This window comes from Aedes aegypti, chromosome 2, assembly GCF_002204515.2.
Source record: "Aedes aegypti strain LVP_AGWG chromosome 2, AaegL5.0 Primary Assembly, whole genome shotgun sequence".
NCBI classification, from domain to species: domain Eukaryota; kingdom Metazoa; phylum Arthropoda; class Insecta; order Diptera; family Culicidae; genus Aedes; species Aedes aegypti.
Window position 1 is genome coordinate 294,078,133 of NC_035108.1, and position 17,726 is coordinate 294,095,858.

Genomic DNA, 17,726 nt, shown 5'->3' on the forward strand with positions numbered 1-17,726 from the left:
ATTTGTAATTCCTGGATTTCCCGGATAGATGGACACTAGAACTGAATGAAGGAAACATAGCAACACTTGTAAGATGTTTATGAAAAGTAGGGATTATCCCATTTTGTATTGTTTTATATAATTCAAAATCGTAGTACTTACAGAGTTTGATTTTTCCCCGGCTCACACAAAACGTTTCAAGTTCTCCAGCCATAATAACCGGTAAAGGCAAACTAAAGAAATCATACTGTTTGAGCTATAAAAATTTTGCCAAGCTTTATTATCTTGAACTCTGTACTTTTTAGGGCCGAGTTCTTCGTCTTCACTTAAGACGTAAACCACGTTTACCCATACGATTTAACTAGGTCTAAGGCCTAAGCTGTGGTGAAGAAACAGTTCGCTCTCAAGACTAACATTTAAAATTAAAATCTGCATGGGAATTTGCGAAGATGTTTAACTCCATGGAATAAAATAAAATAAAATATAATTTTATTATTTCCTTCAATTTTTTACTGTTGCTTTTTATGTCGTTGATTTCCTTTTATTCATTACACTACCTGAATTTAAAATGGTAATAAAACTAGATTTTTTCTGTAAGACTTAGAAGAACTTGTTCGAAAATTCAAAACCGGAAAGGGATGGTACACAAATTATGTCACGCTAAATTTTTTGACCACCTCCCTTTGTCACGTTTTTTGTATGAGTCCTCCAAAATTTTTAGTAAGGCTTGTCACGCTTGGCTTGACCCCCTCCCCCCCTCGGAGCGTGACGTAATTTGTACATGACCCCAAAGAAGGAACTTAACAAGCTAACAAGTTAAGTAAAACAAGTAGCTATGTACTGAATATGAAATGTATTGAAACGTTTGTCAGTTCACTAAATTATCCAGAATATTGTGCAAGAAAAAACAATTTAGTCACATGATTAAACTGGCCTTAAAGCGCTTCAATTTTCGAAAATTCAGTAATTCTTGAAAGACTATTGTGAAATGTAATTACTGTTTATCATTGACAACTTTTCAACATGATTAATGACAAAAGAATCCCTTTTTAATCTATTTAAGGTGAACATCTCAGATTGAAAAGATAATCGCCGCAATGACCGACTTGTGCCCCTACACGGGAAAAAATTCTGTAGTAAAAATTACTATTTTAGCTGACTACGGCCATTCTTGAAATTACCATGCAATTTCAGACCAATTTACTATGTTTATGGTACTTCCCACCACATTACTGGTACATTTGACAGAAATAATTTACAACAATCTGATTTCGACTACAGACATGGTAAAATCAAGCGCATTTCTGGTTTGCTGAAAATTGCCGGTGCGAGCGCTTAAGTTAACCCCCTAAAATGGTAGATTTTACCGCACAATTTTTTTTGCGTGTACTCACGTTTTTAAAGGCATTAAACTGGCAAATGTTTCTGATCTTCTTATTTTAAGCTTTCTGCTAGCGCCCAAAGCCAAAATAAAAAGTATACTGTTCTTGGATGCTTTCTTTGCGAGATTTGTGCCTTTGAAGTTTCAGTGCAATCTTAGAAAGTGATTCCAAACTGTATCACCATAAAATTAAATTCTATATGTTACGCCTCAAAAAGGGCGTAACTTCAAATTTGATCGATTTGTGACTCAAAACTTCTCCCAGAGGTTACATACAACAAGAAAAACCTACTTTGAACTAAGTTTTGATGACATATTTCTTTTGACGACGGAAAACGAAAAAACATGTTTGAATATCAATGATTTCTTTGAATTTTTGGACAAATAACTTAAAAAACGCGTAACTTCAAAACGGGCTCTACGTTTTTTTAAATTTTATCCAGACATGCAGCTTCTAACTAAGCTGTGAGCACAAACTTTATAAAGCTTTTCCTCTGACATAAACGGTCTGGAGGGCACCTTGAATTTTCAATAAACCTTTGTGATTTTTTTTTAGGAAAACTCCTGTAAAAATGTTTGAAAGATCTCCTATCTAAAGTAATAATTGGCTTGGGTATGGGTAATAATTAGAGATGGTCGGGTCTCGGGTTTTCAAACTCGAAACCCGTCGGGTTCGGGTTTGAAAATTTGATTTTTTTCGGGTTAGGGTTCGAGTCGGGTTTGAAGCAATGAGAATATATACCGAGGTGAGGAAGAAGACATTTAGTGTGCGTGACATCCGTGTACGGTGCAAAATGTTCCACAACTACAAGCAAGTGACCTCCCATAAGAAGCCGTGTAAATTAGTGACGTAGTTATTTTTGTTTACGTTTTTTTCTCTTTACTAATACATAGCCATTGCTTCTTCTTCCACACCTTAGTATATATTCTCATTGGGTTTGAAGGCTACAAAATTATCGAGTACGGGTCGGGTTCGAGCTTACAAAAAGTCGGGTTTAGGTCGGGTTTGGTGAGAATTGTGAACAGAGTAACCCTAAAAGCTTCCTTATGCATCAGAAATGATGAATCTTTTCAAAATCGGGCATTATTCGGATTTTCTTAAGTTTTTTCGGGTTTCGGGACGGGTTCGGGTTTACAAAGTAAATATTTTTCGGGTCCGGGTTTCCTTTTCAATTATTGTCTCGGGTTCGGGTCGGGTCCGGGTTTTAAGAAATAAAATAAGTCGGGTATGGGTCGGGTTCGGGTTAGAAATTTACATTTTTCTAACCCGACCATCTCTAGTAATAATACCCATAAATATTCAGTTCTTCTACATATTAGAACCCAAAGTTTAATAATTTTCCGTGCACTGAAACTATTTTAAAAACACGTCTGAAGTTAGTATCGGAATCGCGTTTGCATCACCCCTCGGCGAATTTTACTACGGGACAAGCTGTCATTATGCATATAGAAATGTCATTGAGTCTACAGATTGAAGTCTTCTTCAAACGTTTATAATGTTAAAATTAGCATATTGAAGCGCATTAAAATTGTGTTATGCCTAGAAAAATGTACTTTTTCGATAAAGCTACAAAAACCAAGACATCCCTTGAAAATCTATTGAAGAAATTCTAGGCGAAATAGAGGAGACTCTAAACTAGCGGTCCAAGGATCCCTGGCCAACGGAAAAGCTCACTGAAGAGAGCAACTAGCCGTTTTATGTAAAGGTTATATAAAGGCATTGGAGACCTTTCATTAAAAATAGAAACTTTTTGAAGACTTGCATTAAAATAGTGATCAAGTCTCCTATACAGACCTGCTAACAGCCCAGCTGGGGCCCATATAGCCGTAGCGATAATAACGCAGTTATACAAAAAGACCAAGCTGAGGGCCGTGGGTTCGAATCCAGCTGGTCGAGGATCTTTTCGTAATGGAAATTTTCCTGCCTTCGCAAAGCAGAGTATTATCGTACTTGCCACAATATGTACGAAACCAAAAATGTCAATTCACAAAGAAAGCTCTTAGTTTATAACTGTGAAAGTGCCCATACGAACACTAAGCTGAAAAGCAGGTTCTGTCCCAGTGAGTGGGGGCTTAACGCCAGAAAGAGGAAGAAGAAGAAGAAGATCAGCCCTGTAAACACCTTAGATCAGAGGAATCGCCACACAAAAATATGTTTCTATCTTCCATTGCTATCATTTAGTAAAATTTGGAGACGGTCTAATCTATACGCGTTTTATATCCTTTTATTGTATTTTGTAATACTACAATCCGTCTAATTGATTAGATGCAATTGAAAATTTATATAATTTGTCATATGGAAAACTAAAACGAAGGCTTAACACTACTACACTACATGCTATGGTACATTAGCGTATATTTTTCACAAATTTTACGTGCATACAATTCACTTATCATACAACATAATTAGATTAGTTAAAACGAAGTAAGAAACACATCAAAACTCAACTCAGCAAATAAAATCTGGATCACAACGATAAGCACGTAGATGAATCACAAAGAAAATACCAGGTAGATATGTACTCAATGCATTAGTTTCTTCTGAGCTTATCACAACGCCTGCAACGAGTAATGCTTACGAATGGTGAAAAATAATCATATTTCGCGGATCCATAATACAAACAAATGAGTTAAACCCGCACGCTCCATATGTTGTGTCCGTGTAATTTTTCAATTTACAAAAGGGAAATATGAAATGCCAATGAACGGAAGACGATTGCGGCGTACATTTTCAACACATGCAACAATTGCTACGAGGAAATGCTTCTAAAATCGGTACCTTGATTTCGCTAAACGTGAATATGCCACAGTGATGAGAGGATTTGGTTTGACCGATTGGCAAAATGAAACTAACTTACTGAAATCGATTTCTATCAGCTCAACGTGAATCCATTAGATCAATTCAAATGCATGAATACTTGCATGTCTAGTTGGAACCAACTTCGTAATTGGTCAAGTGTAAATCCTAAAACACTCAAATTCTTACCGTTAATCGAATACAACTAGGATATAATTTCTAGTCACAATATTTGTAAAGAGAATAGTTAACACACTAAGTGATCAATAAAAAAACACACGCGCACAAACTAAGAAACGATCAATAAAGGGTGTTAGGAAGAGAATTCGATTGAAGCCAAAGTTTTATAAACGAATGGAAAAGAGAACTTCACTCACATGATTGCTGCAAATGGAGTTACGAATTTGGCGTATGCTTTTCTCGGTTGGATTGGTTGCACGAAACAGAATTTGCGGTAGAAGTGGGATGATGTCTTGCTTTTTGATGTTTCGTATCAAGTTAAACAATTATAATACAGTGCGCGTTATAATTACTTTTAGGTTCTATCATCGTTGAAAGAGGTGTGGAAAATGGGGAAGATTTACTCAAATAATGCCTAAAGAGTTAAACGGTAAGCGAGAAACAAAAAGAAGATATCCATCAGACCGGTTGGAATTTTACAATTGTAGCTGGTAATAACGATTGGAGGTTGAACAACGATACCGTGTAATGAATCATAAAATAAATGCAATTTGCAAACTCAAAAAGTGTCATTACCGTGAATTTCTCTTCCTCTTTTGTAAAAATGGTCGGAATCATTGCTGTAGTATCTGCTAGTTGGAAACCTCAAATGCAATATTAAAGAATCCATCAATTTTACTTGGAAAATTACTCATAATTTTTTGGGGGAACAGCAGGAGTAATTCGTAGATGGACATTTCATTATACCGTGCTGCATCAATTTCCGGACACTTAAGCTGTCACAAATGTTTAATCCCCAGTTTCAATAAATGTCTTTCTTATTTTTTTTTAAATATTATTATATAACAAACAGTTTAATGATAGATCTTAGTGAAAATGATGAATTTTACGACGAAAATTATTATTATGTCATGCAAATTGTTAAAATACAGAAGCTTGTCTTGTCCTTAAATCCGGACACCTAATCAAGTCTTGTTTATAAATCCGGACAGCTCTATTTTAACGAGGAATTATCAAATTAAACCATGTTAAGGTTTTGGAACTAACAGAGTTTAAAACACTTTCAAGAACCTAAGCAATGCGTGTGCCATATAATCATTTCAACATTTAAATGTAAGAGAAAATTGTGGTTTGATTACCTGATCGGAAATGCCTGTGCTACGAACTGCAACAACCACTGATTCATTCATTTCTCTGCTTAAAACGATGCACTGAATTGTTCTTGTTATTCATTTTACATGTTTAAAACATGTCAAAATCTTCCTTTTTAATATCAGTTGGAAACTATGTTCCTACACTATCAAACTACACAATATAATACCAATGTCCGGATTTCAATACACTTGATTCCAATGCAGAACAGCTCGTTTTCACTGTTTTAAATATACGTTTATTTCATTTTTGTGAAATGTGGTGTCACTGAATTCTTTAACTATCACTTCGTACACATTTTTCAGGAAACACTACACGAATAGATTCATTTAAATGCATTATAGTTTGCTAAATGTTGTGGATGCATTCGTTGACGCAATCACAAAAATCACTTGTAGGTACCGCTAAGAAAGAGCATTCAACTGAAGTAAAATTTTATTTTTGTTGTTATTTATTAATTAGCAATGGTAACTAGATTATAAATGAATGTTAAATGATCAGCTATGTTCATAAAAGAAGCCAAGAACTGAAACTAACATATTAACATTTAATTTTCTCTTAATTAATGAATATTACAAGAGTATCCGGATATTGGTACCGTCCGGATTTTGATTCACCACGGTAGATAACTTTCTTGATAAACCTAATAATGAATCATTGGTCGAATTTATTAAGTTCCTCAATAAAAAAGAGTTTTCATAGATTTTCTTCAATTATTGAGATAAACCATAGATCATAGGTTCCCAAGCTTTTCGAGTGCGCGACCCACCTTGACGTTAAGTGTCTTCCTCGCGACCCACTAGGAGGAAATCAATAAGAAATGAATTTTGTAGGTTATTACCCAGGTATCTAAACAGCGCTTTAATTTGCTCTGCGTGCTAAAATAGTGCTATTATAGAGAGTACAGTTCCTACATTAGAAAATATATTAGCCATATAAGCTCAGAAAGACGAATTAGCGGGCAAGTGGTTACTTGGGTGAATAATTTCTCAAATTATCTGTGAATTTGAACCGTAATCGCAATAATTTGTGCTTATTCTGCGCGGCGCGTGAGGTAAGACGAGTCGAATTAGGTGACAATTGTCGACTCGCTCTCATTTGATTAACATTAGTCGTCTCACGTCACTCGCGGTGAGAGCGACTCGTCTCGACTCACACACCGCGCAGAATAAGCACAATTGATTATTTTGTAAAAAAACATCGAATGATCTGTAAAACTGTTGAACAAAATTATGAAGAAAACTAGAAAATGGTAGGGTGATGTGCTAGTATCCATCGTATTAAGCATTGATAAGTGAAAACTGCATTTTTCCCAGTATCGCAGTGCATGATGCTGATACAAGCCGATGCCAAACAATTCTTTCTCAAAACGGCTTTAGCATTGTACAGTAAGATTTTGATAAATCTTGATCTCTTTTTGGAAAAAGAAAATGCATCTTGCCGAATTCTCAATCCGTCGTATCGTTTTATTTTCTGTCGCAATCAGTTTCCAGATTCGTCTCACAACTTACGGCTCACTGTGTATAGTGAGTGGTCAAAACACATGATATCAACGCTATAATAAAATGTTTTACAAGAATATATAGATCTACGGGCATCTCCCTCCATCCCTTCAGCATGATGGAATATACTAATTTCCATTAAAATTCATTGATCGTCATCAAATTTCCGCCCAAACATATGAACACAATTCCTTTTGACCGTACAGTTATGGCATTTGCTCACAGTGCAGCGAAAACAACACAATCAAAGGAGCCGTATTTTTACGTCGAGCATAGCGCACACATTGATGCGCACAAGCTTTTTTTTCTCAGTACGACGGATTGAACTTTGTTTACATTTTCAATTTTACGCGGCCGTTGAGAAAATTTCATTAAATTTCGTGAATTATAGAAGTTTTATGGCGTGTGATTGGAATGAAATCCTTCAGTGCAGAAGTACGAAGGTTTTCCATAGTGAAAATAAGTGCCCGGCGAAGTAAGTCACACAGGGGGGCGGGAAGAAAGTGGTGTGACTGGTGTAGATCGTTAAGCATTTCTCTCAAATCGCGGTTTCGGTGAAAAAGTGCAAAGTGAATACTTGAACTGAAGTTATTTAACGATATAGTAGTTTAATTGCATATTTGGTGCACAAGTGTACAAACCATAACAGCTTTCACAAAATTACACTTGGAAAATGAATCTATTTTGCAGGTAAGTTGGAATATCCGCCGTAGTGGAACATTTTAAGTTTGATAAGACGAATAATAACGCTTACGACGAAGTAGAACGAAACCCTAACATCAAGGAATGAACTCGTGTCATTTCGATCAGAAAGCAGAGCCTGAAAAAAACAATCGACCTCTGAGGTTTGAAAAAAATGTTGGAAAAAGGAGCATGCCAGAGCGACTCAAACTGTTGAACAAAAGATTGGTAAAAACATTGCTGGCACCGTGCTGTTCGACAGTATTTGACAAATTAAGTAATTATAACAAAACATACAAACAAAGCTACAGTTAATATGTAAGATACCATCAGTGCACCATTTAACGGAAGTTATGTGTCCAAATGTTCATTATAAAATAACTATTATGTCGATCAAAACTATTTTCATGTCACAATGTAGCTCCAAGTGTAGGTAATCAGCGGCAAAATAAAAAGAGTTTGAAGAACTTTGATAACAAAATATTTAATTGCATTTGTTACTGCATCTAAGTGTTCCTATTTCCGCTCACGGTAAACAGATTTCGGGACAAACTTACTAAAAAATGCATTTATCCTGATATATTTTAGCTATTACTGCAATAAAGGAGGCTGTATGCTAAAATCGACAATCGAAGTTTTGTTTATATTTTTGCATGAGCGATTATTGGAACACACAACAATACCTAGTGATCCAATAACTGCTCACGAGGTCTTGTGTTTTCAATATAAAGAATTATTTTATCAAATGAAAATAATGTCAGACGACTTCATTTAAAAGTTGTTAGTAGGTATTGCTAGAATATATCCGTGCGAAAAATGTTGGTTTATGACACGAAAAATCAATGTTTACACTAGTGAGCGGAAATAGGGGCATGAGCGGATACTGGTACACTGATGGTACTTGATATTATCACTGAATTAATTGTTTTTTTCTATCCTAAGTTTTCTGAACGGGGTGATGCTTTCAAATTTGAATGTCATAAACGATATATCATGATGACACAATCTGATCTGATAAGAGAGAAAAAAAAAGAAGAATCAGAGCAACTAGTATCACTAGACAAATAATTAATCACGGTAAAAGTTTACATATTCATCAGTTTTACCAGGCAAAATAAGCAGCTCTTTATGCTAAAACTATTTTAATAATTGAAGACATTTTTGCTAGCTGTCAGGAATATTTTGCTACATTTTGACGAGCTGAGAAATTCAGTAAATTGTATGCTTGTGCTTAAAAATGGCGGATGTTCAGTCCAGCCCTTTGAGTTACAGTTCATCGAGTGAAGCTCTGAAATATTCATCTCAATGAAATTCAGCAAAATAATACAGCTAGTGATTCCAATGATGACGATCCACTTTTCTCAAATTTCCTGGAAATCGGCTTTCAATCGTTGTTTCAGGTTTAAATTCCCTTAAACAGTATAGAGTGGCTGTTAGTGGCAACTAACCTGATGCCTAATCAATAAATAATAAGGAACTTAAAAAAAATCTATTGTTGAAAATCGAGGACACAATCAAAAGTTGGAGAGCATATAAAATTTGATATATTCAGGGTGTCCACCAAATATCCATTTTTAAATTCCCGCTTTTCCCGGTATACTTTTCAAAATTTTCCCGGTTTTTAATTAAAACGCAAAAAAGTGACACTTCGGCCGGTTTTGAGTTGAACATACTAAAAAAATCTTGTTTTCAAGTTTTTCAACGGCATTTTTAGGTGATTTTTCCGTCCGATAATATAATGCGTAGAAGATTGGATTTTTATGTCGATTTTCTCTGAACTAGGTTTCAGTCACTTAAACTCCTTTGCTTTTAACCCCCTGAATTGTGCTACTAGCAGGACGCTTTCTATTCTTGGCACTTTTGACTTACATCAACAGGGGTTTGTTTTAAAAGCAACCAATATGCTCTTTTGTGCATCTTATTACTCTATTGAAAAGATTCCAATACCTTATCTTTCGATTATTTTTCCTTCATAAAAATAAAGAGTTTACTAAAGCAAATAAGTTTAAGGTAAGGATGAAAAAAGCCACATATGATGAAGCATGTAAGCTATCTCACCTTACTAATTCCAGGGCTGTCTGACCGCTGGCAGAAAAGTTTATTAACATTTATCTGCCCGGGATAAGACTTGATTGTCATGAATGGTCAATAAGTTGATGCTTTGGAGATTTCAAAACTCATTTATTTTAAGAGACGAATATTTGTTTGGTAGAGGTTATAATTTTTAATTTCTGATTTCAGTCGGAAGAAAACTCGTAGTGATAGAATGTAGAATTTAAAGCAATCCTGTTCATGAGGAACTTACTAGCATAAATTCATTAAAAATTTTAAAGTAGAGATACAAAACGAATTACTTGAAGCATTTTTTAACAAATTTGTGATATAAATCGAGGGAAAATTGCCAGTTGTAAGCAACATTGTGGCCGATTTCTTAGAAAACCTGAATAAATACTAGAATATTAAAAAAAATCCTGGTACAATTCAAAATACAAGCACAAGCAAAATCCTGAGCAAGGCCGAAATTTGTGACGGAAATACTGTAAAATTAAACCTTTTCTTTCCTATAAGTAGTAACTCCAGAACAATTGTTGTTTGACGAGCTCAAGACAAACCGAGATGATTCTTGTGCCTTTAGGTTGCCCAGAAAGTATGGGCACAACTCTATCATACTGCCATTTTTAGACTAATGCAGATAAAAATCTGATTTTCACACATTTTATTCTTTCACTTATCAAGAATAGATTTTGAATTTTGAGCGATTTTTCGCTAACTGTTTGTTGATGGTGCTACATTTCTGGAAGCTCTTTCTATGAGTTTTGCACAAATCGCGTTATTTCTGAGCGACTTTGTTGTACGAAATTTGTGCTGGATCATAAAGTACGTCGAATACAAATACGAAAAAATATGTTCATCATTGCCGATACGATAAATGATCCGACTATCACTTATTATATTGGAAATCATAAACTTAAGTAGTATATGAAATGTGAATAGAAACTAAAAATTCGATTTCTGCTGTGGTCAATTTTTGAAAGAGTCAAAACCATGTCCATGTGTATCCAATAAAACATGTACAAACCTGGAATTGCCGTTGCCTTACCAAAAGTATATATATTTGACATAAGTAAAATTGAAATGAAATAATTTTATTTATATTGAAAATACCTGAAAAACTATGATTTCCTGAAATTAACGTATGTGGAGAGAAAAACTTGCGATTTTTTTAAATTTTTACTATTTTGTCAAATATTTTCTAACAAGGCCAAATAAAATTTTAAACAAAAATTCTTGTGGAACGTCTTAGATACAATGTACTTGAACGTGGTGAGTGGAATTTGAAAAAAAATCATTCATTACTAGTTAAGTTTCTATAAAACACTGGACTGGATAAGAAATAGATTTTTTATAATAAAAAAAAATCAATGTAAAAGTTAGTTTTTTCAAACAAAATTTCCACAGGCAGCATTGAAATTGCCCCAAGGATAAATACAAAAAAAAAATAAAAATATTTACTTGTTTGAAAAAAATATTGTGATCCTCGTTATCGAAGTCCTGCCTATACTTTTTGGGACACCCTATAAGTAATTAACATCTACGACCCTGAAAATTACTAATTCTACGTAATTAGATTAAAAATGAACAGTAATCGATTGAAATCGTCCTTTTTAAGAAATCTCTATGTATATATATGCATAATTGTTGCTGAAATGCATGAACAGGTGAACGTTAGGCAATCGACATTGATGTCACTATTGATTGATTATTATTGTCCAACAATATTCAAGCATACATTATAGAAACGTGTTTTTCGTATAGAAATAGTTGACCATAGTCGTGGAAAAAACTTATTAACTTATATAACTTATTTGCTGTAATTTCTAATTAAATATCTGAAATGATCTCCAGCAAAATTAGAACTCGCCTTTGAAGTCCTTGACGAATTTCTGACAAACTGTTCCTAACCTTCGCTGCCTTATCTTCCGGGGAATTTTGGTGAGGTTTAGAATTCCTTCTAAAGAGGATTGTTTTCAAAAATTTTCCTAAAAAAAAAAATAAAAAAAATCGTTGTAATGGTTTTTGAAAAAACCTTCAACCAATTTCTTCAAAAACTGATATATTTTTGGCATTAACGTCCTCACTGGCACAATGGCTGCTTCTCAGCTTAGTGTTCTTAGGAGCACTTCCACAGTTATTAACTGAGAGCTTTCTTTGCCAAAGGTTCCATTAACGCATTCGTATATCTTGTGGCAGGTACGATGATACCCCATGCCCAGGGAAATCAAGGAAATTTTGTGTCCTTCAGCATGTAAAATTATATTTGTTGTTTAGGGCAAAGTAGCCCGTCGTTTGTTTTGGCAGTAATGATGACTTTGCAGCGTGCAATTTCAAAGTGATAAAACTCATTCTTGATAGTTTATATTGACTTGAAAAAGTATCACTGTTCGCGCCAACATACATGAAGTTTTCTGATACTTTTTCAGCTGTGATAAAGCAAAACCAACTGATTTTCTTTGATTCGAAATCGTGAGATGAATAAGCAGCAAACATCAACGGCACGTATAAATTTCAATGATGGCCTACTTCGCCTTAATACACCTTCAAACACACGGTTTTGTGTCGTTCCATCACTTACATCATGTATCATTCAATCATAATGAGAATTACGTCCGCAGTAAGTTTCATTATTTTAAAGAGTGTACCCTTGTGGATTTTCTTGAAAGAACTTCTGGAGGAATCTTTGACAGATCTGCTAAATTAACTACTGGAATTTAGAGGGAAAACTGAAAATGGTAGAAGAAATCTCTAAAGGAAATCCAAGAATAGCACAATGGAAAATTATTAGAATAATCCCTGTAGAAATTCCTGATTCGGTATTTCAAATTAGAGTTCACCGCAAGGAGAAGGAAAATAGTGACTTCAGAGGTCAATTTGGGTAAAGAAGTGATAAAAACCCTTCCACTAAAAATAGAGACCAAGTCTCTAAAAAGAAACCTGCTACTAGGGTATATTACGAAATTAGAGACATGTCCTGTATGGGCAAAACACTTATATGGAGGTTTTAAGGATGACCTAAGAAAAAACACAATTTGTGTCGATAAAAGTGCATATAAAAAAGTAATGAGCAGGATAAACTCTTATTTGTACAAATACTTAAGTAAGTGTCATACTTATATAGCTATGGGCAGTATAAATATTCGCCTGTTGGCAATTGATGTTAGAGCAAGGCAACAGACGCAGCAAGGGTTTCGGGGAGGGGTCATTCGAATGTACAAAACAAAAGAAAAGTCTGCAGAGTTGTTCGCTTCAGAGCTCCATACTACTACGTGTATTCGGTTTCATCTTGAGTGATACATCATTCTGTATAATGGATATTTTTCGGTACTGTCAGTCAGAGACTCGGGATGCTACTTGTTATGCCGGGATTATAATTATGAGCGTAAAACTAGAAAACGGAAACATCGATAGGAATCAAGCTAAAACAAACAAACGCGCTAGGGTGAACTTTTCAAGCAGAGAATCAGAGCGACACTTTGTTACAACAGCTGTCCTAACATCACTATGGCATAATGCAGTTTACATTGAGTCGGAAGGAGTTTTATCCTTAGGATAGAGAGAAATCAAGAGTATCTGAATACGGGACTTATTAAAAAGAAACACTGAATTCTGTGCTCTCAGAGGTGAAGGATTTTTACGTGTGCTAAAACGAGTATGATGAGTGGCGCATGAGATTATCGCGAGAAAAACAAAAACTAGTGGCAATGTGTTGTGAAATGCGTAAACTGGGTCAGATAGCAAACAAACACGGGAGACAATTGTATCACAAACGCACGTACAGCCGTTCGTGCTATTGTTTAAACGTAAAAAGCTGAGTGAATTGTTTAATAGTGCCTACTGATTTAACTTGCTTGTCTGGCGCGTTTATTGGTCTATATTACAAATCCTACTTGTATATGATTATCTTTTCATGTCATATGTTTTGTTACGTTACACTTTTGGAGGAAAAATGTGAAAAATAAAAAAATATAGGTGTAAAAATTTTGAAACGATCTTATACAATCTAAAGAATGAGTAGATTTTCTGTAGATTTTAAGTCGAGCTCCATTCGCGCGTGGTTTTTTTTTTCTTGTTTTTTAATGCATGTATTTTTTTTTTATTGATGTTTAGGCGGGGAGGTGTGACTTTATCTTCGATAGTATTGGTTGTACCTACCTGGACCAATCCCCATCTGTGGATGACCAGGGCGGAGCATATTACCGCCAATTAAAGCCGCCCCTGGATGGCCAATTGCCAGCCCCTGTCGCATCATCGGATTTACGAGCTGCATGGGACCGTTTAACGACATTGGTACCTGGAATCGAAAAGATGAGAGTTGGACCCTGTATTATTTGTCATTCAAAATTTTTCACAATTTCATGTTAGTCACTTTTGTACATTTAAAATAGTAAATTAAATGTGAAAAATAGTAAATTTTTTGTACATTTGCCAACGTGACACTTTTTGCATAGTCTTCAAAAATTTAATTTCTTATCACCCCTGAAATGACTTGTGAACCTTCATTTTACTATCATATAATCATAATTAATCAAATTTATGAAATTTAATGAACATTTGGAGAATATTTGGAATTTCCATGAAAATATCGAGTTAGAGAGGTAAACTTGCATAGGAACTGAAACAGATCGCATCGAGTTAGGGAACATCGAGTTAGAGAGGTTTCGACTTACAGAGGGGATCAAAGTTATGCTAGATTGAAGGGACCGTGCATTCCATCGAGTTAGGGGAAATATCGAGATACAAGAATATCGAGTAAGGGAGAGTTAAGTTACTAGTATTCCTATTGGTGATTTTTTATTCTTTCAAACATCGGCTGTTCTTTCGAGGTTGTATTAATGGCAGTGGTAAAAATTTAATCAATGATTTTCTCTTCATTGAGTTATAGGCTGTTCTTTTCGAGTTGTACCGTTTGAGTTGAAGTTTGAGCAATAGTGGTAAAAAAATCGACTGACAAAATTGTCTTGAGCGAAATTCAAAGTTGCAGTGACTTTAAAAAAGTAAAATGAAAATAAGCCCCTGCCATTACTTGTCTGTATTACATCTTGTCAGTATTACAATTTCCAAGAAGAGATTTGTCCTTCTTTAGTTATCGGCTTATTCTTTCTGAAGTTGCACTAGCAAAGTGATTGTTGGCATCATAATTATTGACGCTTTCAACAGTGGATTTTTTCTTCTTTTATCATAGGCTGTTCTTTAGCGGATGTACTTTTGAAATAGTGGTCAGTTTAATATCAGTTATCATTTTCATCTGACATTTTTCAAACCATAGTCTAATGACATTTGAGAATATGTTGAACTCGCATTGCCTCAGCAATATAAAAAAATATAATTATACATTACCAAATAATATAACGCTTTTGAAAGAGGGCGGGGAAAGGTTGAGGAAGTTAATTTTAAAACATTACTCTCGATTAGTTCCAATTGTTCGATTACAGTTAACTACAATTACACCCATACATGCACACATATAGGCTAAACTGACCATTCCAATTGGCATTCCGGGTCGAGCTGCCGCAGCCGAAGCGGCTGCTGCATTTGCTGCTTGTAACCGTTGGATCATGGCGGCTCGATTAAGGTCGTCAATGTGCTTTTGATGGTTGGCCGCTGCAGCCTGGGCGTGCGCTATCACGGCTGCTTGCTGTTTGACAAGGAGAAAGAAAAGTTCTATTGTTGCTTGGTTCTGATACTATTGCTTGTTGATTGGTTTGTAATAGGTATTGTGTGTTTTTTGTTGTGGCGAATGATGAAATAACTGAAGTGTAATGTGGTTTAACTAAAAACTGTATAGATAAGTTCTGAAAGAAATCTGTTTGATAAACGGATGTGTTTTCTATAATGTGCATATGCGTCGAGCAAACTTTTATTTAGCTTAGCTTAGGGTTGAGACTGAGTGCACATATCTATGGTTTCTATTTCGTGATTGACCTGTCAATGAATATGCACAAAGAGAATCAACATAAAGATCGACTGGAGTTTACCTTAATCGTCTTCATTGTGCATGACCAGTGCATCAATTTACTCAGGACCTCGTGGCCAGGTCACACGCATAACTTCTTAGCCAAAATTGTTTGAAAGGTTAAAATTTCACAAACAATATGATATACGCCTAAAGTGTTCTTCAAATTTCGTTTCAAGCTAAAGATGGGGTAACCGTTCGCGAACGATTCTAAAGAACTAGCTTGTCGCGTTGGCCGAATGAGTTGCAGTTTTTGTTTTTTTGAAAGCGATAGCAGAGCTGATAGCAACAAAACAGCGAAATTTATAATAGTGACTTTAGTGACTAAAATTATCAAAACATCAAAAAATTATTTCATTTTCATTTTGCAACGTTTGGTGGGGCAATAAGAGCGCAGGTCAATCCAAAGCCGATGATAGGAGGGGTAATGGCTGAGTAGTCTATGCTGACCATGGGAGAAGGAAAATTGGATTGGCTTGGGTGTTAAGTAAATGGGATAGACTTGACAAAATAATGCTAAAAATGCTACAAAATGCAATGAATCCGTAGATCAAACAATTCCATTGACTATTTTAAAGCCTACGATCAAAGTAATTTAATATTGAAATAGTATTTTTAACAAATAGAACATATGTAAAAAAACAATATTCAGAAAAAAAATGAAATCCGCTGAATGAAAATTTGAGAAATAAACTTAGAATGGCATCTACCCATGTAGCCCTATGAATGTAAACATTTACTCTCTCGTTTGTTACGTGGCACAAGAGCGTTCAAGAGCAGCAACTCTCACAGACTGCAACAGTATCGAGCCATTCGGGACATTTATGTTTTGCATAAAATTGGTAATAGCTTTCATATATTCTGACAATGCAGCCTTAAACAACCTAATTATAATCTATTGGATTATTGAACACCTCTTTGGTTGCAAACATAGCACAGAAAATGGAAAATATTCGCCTCTGTTTCGTGATCAGAATGAGAGTGGGTCAGCGAATGTTACAAGTGTTGACACGCAGTTATCGGGGCCAAACAGCGGGTGGTGTATGTCAGTCTTGTTTTCGTTCATGGCTCGTTCATGATTCCATGAACGATAAGTGTCATGCATGTTGTATGAATGCAGGCGGATAAATAAAATGAAATTATGGCTCGTGTGTCAATGCAATGATCGTTAAATTTTCCAAAGCCTGGTTGAAATTCGATGCTCGTTTTTTTAGCATCCTTTCAGGAATCCTACATTGTATCGAGGTGGTAATTGATTAGTTACTTGAAAGTTTCTTAAAACTGAGAATATTTAGTGCATCGCAAATAAGGTTTTTAGTGGTTTCTTGAGAAGAGTTTTGACGGATTTTTCTTGAAATTTTGAGCAAATCCCTAACGGTTGGTAAAAAACTGAGCTTAAAAAAAATTGGGAAATTTATAGTGAGATCTAAGTAGTTTTTCAATGAAATTCTAACGTTCATTGAGAATTGCTTTCTAGCGGATTCCTGGAGGAACTTGAAGAATCTTTGTTTGGATTACTAACTGCACTAATCCGTTGTCTATGACAAAGTCCTTGTGAGATTCGTGACGAAACATTACTTGAATTTCTGCAGATTTACAGCGATATTTTCTTGACATTCTCAGCGTATTGCATATGAGATCCATAATGAACTCATGGAAAGCTTTTTGATGGATAAATGGAAAGGTACTTTAGGTATTCTTATGCTGATTTCTGCCTATATCTTGACAACATTCTTGGCTAAATCATTGATGGATTCCTAGGAATATGCTTGTTTGGAGTTACACACTTAGATTTTTTTTTCACGAGCTCGGCTGTGCGAATCTCGGTTTCCCGATTTTAACCGAGACTCAGCTAATAATTTGTCCGGTTGCTTAGCAACGGACACGATTTACTGATACTCGGCTTTTATTTACTGAGATCCCAGGAAATTTGTTTGCCGACTTCTGGGCTGTGTGGATCTCGGTTAAAATTAGCCGAGATTCGGCATTCTGATTTAAGTGTGTATGTCATTATTTTCTGCATGTAATCAATGTAAAATTTTT

At 35.2% G+C, this 17,726-nt stretch overlaps 1 protein-coding gene across 6 annotated transcripts in view; it reads right to left on the bottom strand.

The window, feature by feature from the left end:
* LOC5566966 (BUB3-interacting and GLEBS motif-containing protein ZNF207) overlaps window positions 1–17,726 on the bottom strand; it is a 49,380-nt gene that overhangs the window by 14,310 nt on the left and 17,344 nt on the right. For 2 of the 6 annotated variants that reach the window (XM_001651333.2, XM_021845409.1), the window contains exons 5-6: window positions 15,210–15,365; window positions 13,883–14,021 (exon numbers count right to left, since the gene is read on the bottom strand). In XM_001651333.2, coding sequence (XP_001651383.2) covers window positions 13,883–14,021; window positions 15,210–15,365 — 295 coding nt within the window. Of the gene's footprint in view, window positions 1–4,130; window positions 4,753–12,960; window positions 14,022–15,209; window positions 15,366–17,726 lie in introns of those variants that run through there. The other 4 variants (XR_002500607.1, XM_021845410.1, XM_001651332.2 and 1 more) reach the window with 4 other exon arrangements.